Consider the following 5508-nt stretch of genomic DNA (forward strand, 5'->3'; position numbering starts at 1 on the left):
TGGGCCCTCTGGCTATTCGCCAGATTAAGCTACGCTCACCTCGAAAAATGTAGCAGTTATGGTGGTCCTGTATGAGCAACCTGACCAGCGGTGATCGGACTTGAAAAAAATTCTGTGTAGTAGATTCTGGAAAAAAATGTGGTAGATTTCAAAAAAATGTGGTAGATCTCAGGTTGTCGATCAAACTTTGTACAAAAATTAAAAAAAATCGGCATGGTTTTACCTAAATTGCAAACTTTTTAATTAGACTTTATTTAGAAAAAAAATTTCATTTTGAAGCTGCTAAAAATTGCATTGAGTTTTGGCAATTTTTCTTCCTTGACTGTGTAAAGCAGTTTTTTCCATATATATATATTTTTCGAACATATAAAAACTTTAGATGCATTTAAATTTGCTAATCTTTCACAAAAATCGCCGTTTTTTAACATTTTCACTACTAATTCTTTTTATAAATCATATGTATATTTTGCAATTTAACACAATAACACCACGTTTCCTGTCGAAAAATTTATTATTGAGAAAATTTACCATTTTACACAGGGACGTAAACCGGTTTTGAATATGTTAGTGTTTGGTCGAGCTTCTTCTCCGATTTGTGGCGTGAGCCTTGATGTGGCACACTCCGGAAGGCGACTGTATTTTTGAGAGAACCGCTATTAGAAAAAACTTTTTTGGTTTTTAATTTTTGTTGTTGGTCGGCAAATGGGCTTGATGAACCCAGACCCTGTGGAATTGTAGCGCGCACTGCTGACCACTACACCACAACGGCCGCGCTCACCGACTTCAGTGCTCATGTACAACTTTGTGAGTACCGGTAGTTTCTTCATGATCCATTGGTCGAAACTAAAACCATAGTAGTATGGAACCAACCCTGAGATACAACCTTTCTGATAAAAGAAAATTATCGAGAACGGTTCACGTAGTTCAAAGTTATACCGTTAATACATAAAAAAACATAAAATAAATATGCCGATGAATTGACAACCTTCCTCCTTGTTTGAAGTCGGTTAAAAATAAAAGTAGGTACAATACGATTATTGGAGCCAAAAATATTGAATTTTTAATGCGGCAAAGTCCGGTAAATCACTCAAATTCAACGCCTTTATAACTTCAAAAACACACTTTTTTGAATTCCCGATATAGTGTCGTCAAAATTCACGGAAAAAATTCTTGGTGTCTTTAAAAAAAATTACCCATATATTGTACTCAACTTTTTCTTTAAAGTTTAACCGAGTAAAACATGTGATTACCTTGTTTCTTTTTTCCACTGGTTTTATTGTTGTATATATTTTTTTTTCGAAAACTACGTTAAAATTTCCATGAAAAAAATAGTTAAAGCATATCACAAATAATTATATTGCAAAGAGGCATTCTTATGTGCATTGTAAATATGTGGTTACTTTCACCCCTCCCCATCCGCTTCATATTTCTTTTGTTTTGTTAAATAAAATGTAGTAAGCATTACATACTATTACATACATACATATACTTAAGTAAGTGAATAAAATAATTTAAACTAAATAACAATGAGATCCCTGATGAATGTAACGAATAGTGCCGCTTGCCTCTCAGCTAACACAGCACGAAAGTATACAGGAAAGGCACACAAATGAAAGCTTAATGTGGCGCTATTAACACCACCACCGCTCACAGCACTGCAGCCGGCACAGGCAGCTGACGCCAACTCTGACACAGCCACGCTGTCAACAGGTCATCGTCGATTTTCTCATGCGTGTTCGTCCAGAAGAAGGTGCCATCTTCGGTGTGAATAAATTGAATGGGCAGGTCGGCGGCGAGCGCGTGCTGACTCAGCAACGCCGCGGCGTCTGTCACAGCGGGTAAGTGGTGTGAAGCAGCTACTACTGTGCCAGCCACTGTGTTTGCGGCCGCTGGCGTTGCGGTTGCGGTTGCGGTTGTGGTTGTGGTTGAGGCTTGTGTCGCCGCTGCATCGCAGATGTGATGATGAAATTGCTCGTGCTGACAATTTCGCCCATAGACACAGTGCGCACACGTGCTGGGCGGTGTCTTTTCGATGCTAGCGCTGCTGATAACTGTTGTTGCAAATTTGGCACTCGCCTGACAGGGGCGCTCCCATGCGCGTTGCATGGTGGTGCTGGTTGTGCCTGTCGCTGTTGTCTCCCACGCGCCATGATTGCACTCCTCTTTGCAGCTCATTTTGCGCATCAGACTGGCATAGTCTTCGATTAGCGTGGTGGGCCACTCCTCACCAGGGCAGGTGGTGGCGGTGTGGGCGGTGGTGTGCGCTTTCGCCGCTGTAGTGGCATTGTTAAGATGCACATTGTTTGGGTGTTGTAAACTGGAGATATTTCCACTGTTTCCGTTTGTTGTGTTGCTGCGCTTGCGTGCTGCCATCAGACGCAAAAGGGGACGCCACAATTTACAAAGCTTTCGCTTTGACTTCTCCGCTGGCGCGGTGGTGGGTGGTAAAGTTGTGCTTGCGTTTGCTGTGAGACTCATATCCGCCAGCTGATGGGCAAGATTCTTTGTGTCGGTGTACATTTTTGCAAAATGTTTATTTCCTTATTTTTCGTGTCTTTAAAGTCGTATTCCGAATTATTCTTCAATGCCTGTTTCGTGTTCGAGTTCGTTTAATTACAGCTCTTCGATATTATTTTTGACTGCTCGCTTCGCGTGTTCGCACTGTGAAAGTTGTTGATGAACTGATGCTGTTGCGCTTGCATCCGTACGTTTTTATACATCAACCATCCACAAGGGGCAGACCGAGCAGCCAGTCAGCCAGCAATAGCAGCCAACTAACCATCCAACCATTCATCGATCGATCGTGTGAACCAACGCAGCTGAAGGAAAGCAGAAATACGAGACGAGCGTCGCCTTTGCACCACCGCTGCCGGTAACCTTCCGTCTGTTCACACTCCATCGTGCCGCACTCAGCTGAGCGCCGCCGCTCAACTGCACTTCCCAGTCAATCCGTTCTGGCTAACGCAGAGAAATTCCAACAGGAATCATACATTGTATATTTCCCATGTTGCCTCCGCTCTTTCGTTTCTTCGCTCTCTGGCTACCTTCATCTGGCCTGCTTGTGTTCGGCTGACCCAAAAGGGCAACACAAGTCAACGCACTGTCGACACTGCGAACTGCCACAGCCGCCACCTCCGCCATAGCCGCTGCTACCAGCGTCAGCATAGTAACCAGCAAACATCTTCAACACTAATTCAGCTAACTCAGTATGCAGCGCAGGTAGCATGCAACAACGACAGCAATAACAACACAGTTGTACATACAACCAACTACAGCTGTATTAATCGAAAAGGGGCATTGGTAGGTTGGCAAGTTGGCTCCTCAAAAATTAACCAAAAATCTGAGCTGCCTCTCTGCGCAAGAGAGTCCGTAATGTGAGTGTCTGTCTGTAAGTGTATTTATGTGCCTGCAAGAGCGCCCCCTAAATGGCAGGGAAAAAGTGTGGGAAACAATTTTTTGGGCACATGTTTTTTTACTAACTTGTTTTTGCTTTTCTTTCTTCCATAGTGAATTTCTCTCATTTTAACAGGATGTTGCATGATATCATGTAGCAAATACAGTGTAGTGTCTGAGAGCTGGCAATGGCGACTTTAAGCAGCCCTACAATTTTCAGTTCCCAAAGAACAGAAGAGCAGGCAAAAATAGAGGCACACCTATCGCTTAAGTTACTAAAGTAAGGCCAGAACTGAAGTACTGTAACCGTTTGCTAGCTCTAACTGTGATAGCCCGAGATTTCTTAGACCTTTCCAATGAGCGCATTCATTGCATTGCGAATTCATTTGTTTGGTGTTGGTTGATTCTTTCGGCAGAAGGTGATGTATTTTGAACTAGTGATAAACCGGTTATCGCATTTTCGCATCTTTAGTATCATTTTACGTTCTCGAGAATTATGTTCAGTTGCCTTATTTCGGCATTCTGCCTTAGTTCCCGGTTTTTCTTTGAAAGATTCGCTTGTTTTTCCAGCTTCTGCAGAAATCTTTAACTAAGTCACTCCGGGTGCCTCGCTAAAAATGATGTGCCCTGACAGCATATCCATGACCAAGGAAATTTTTTGTTTGCTCAACATAAGGAGCTCCCTCGACCTTTTGCAGTCCCATTCTAGCCGCACAAATTTCTAAGAAAAAGAGTTGTATATTATATACGACTCTTGCAGTCTTAGTTGTTCCGAGTACACGCCTATACTGACCCACTCATTGTATCCATCTGTTTAGAATCCATTAAAGTCTAAAGTACTAAAACGCTTTACTAAGAAGTTTTGTAAGTATAATATTGACGGCATTATAAGAAACCCCAAGAAAACAGACTAGAAAAATGTTTCCATATTGGCATCCCACACACCATTTAGCATTGATGAGACAGTTATTCACTTGACTGCTATTCTGGCTACGTATTTTGAACTATCGTGCCATATATGTATGTATCTCTGCCACAAGACAAATCCAAGCCGGTTTGGGGGAATGCAGAGCTTGTGCAATTTAGATCAATGTCAAGAAAGCTCTCGGAATTCTTAAATTTTACTTGACCTCTGAAACAACTAAAAGCGAAAGAGAATAAGAATTTCGCCTATGCCAACGACAGAATTTACGGCCCTTTTTCCTTCATCCTGCCAACAAATGACCTTCTCATTCCTTGGGGAAGCCAACTTATGGTAGCCCGCCAATTTGAAGCACGTAATGTACTGGGTGAAATAAAAAGAGGACAGCTTAATGGAATAAAAAAGCCAGAACTGATTACACTTCGGCGACTTGGAACTTCAAGCAAGGATACCTTCCAGCAAGCAAGGATATATCCATTTTTGATGATGTTTGAAAGACGTTTCATGGAAATGGCACCGCTCTTTACTCGAAGGACCTGCAGATCAGTTAGTTGTGTTATCTTCCAAACGACTTCAGTTCCTTCCAATCTAAAATTCATGCATTCAGCCGGAAAAGTGACAACCTTTGTCGATATCCAAACGACTTTGGAAACAATGAGATCGATAGTACTTAGTACAATTAGGAATTACACGTTGCAATCAGTGATCGCATTACGCTATACTTATGAGCTAAAGGAGATGATTTTGAGGTCTTAAAATCTTAATACGAAAGACCTTCCGAACCGAACAGATCGGCGGTAAGTGCTCTTAAGGTTGCACCCACAATGATATTACTCCGATGACTTCTCTTTGCAGTTGCACAGAAGCTGATGCAAAGAGTTTGACGAGGAATCATTTGATCACTTTCTGCGTCGAAGTACGGGCATTCATTTGAATAGAAAAACATGCCTCCTTCAGGCACTTACCAACAGCGGGCACACACAATGGACTAAAATTATAGGAGACACTGGTAAAAAATAAATAATCATGTGTTTCGTAATTTTTTCTTTTTTGGGTCTATCGGAATCTTGCGAGATGTTTTAAGACTTTTTGTGTGCTTTTTCAAACTTGTTGCAGTTTTCCTTATTTATTTTTTTAGTTCACAGTGTCCTTTTAAATCTTAGAGAATCCCGAAACTTCAAATATTGATCCAT

The 5508-nt window shown here is 41.6% G+C and overlaps 1 protein-coding gene across 1 annotated transcript; it reads right to left on the reverse strand.

Annotated features, from left to right (window-relative positions):
• Nucleotides 1–1257: 1257 nt before the first annotated feature.
• E(spl)m2-BFM (Enhancer of split m2, Bearded family member) lies at nucleotides 1258–3154 on the reverse strand. Its single transcript, XM_017638741.1, has one exon. The coding sequence runs from the start codon at nucleotides 2518–2520 to the stop codon at nucleotides 1648–1650; it is 873 nt and encodes a 290-aa protein (XP_017494230.1). The 5' UTR covers nucleotides 2521–3154; the 3' UTR covers nucleotides 1258–1647.
• Between the last annotated feature and the right edge of the window lie 2354 nt (nucleotides 3155–5508).

Source organism: Rhagoletis zephyria, unplaced genomic scaffold (assembly GCF_001687245.7).
Source record: "Rhagoletis zephyria isolate East Lansing unplaced genomic scaffold, Rhagoletis_zephyria_1.1 Rzeph_scaffold_26510, whole genome shotgun sequence".
In the NCBI taxonomy this organism is placed as follows: domain Eukaryota; kingdom Metazoa; phylum Arthropoda; class Insecta; order Diptera; family Tephritidae; genus Rhagoletis; species Rhagoletis zephyria.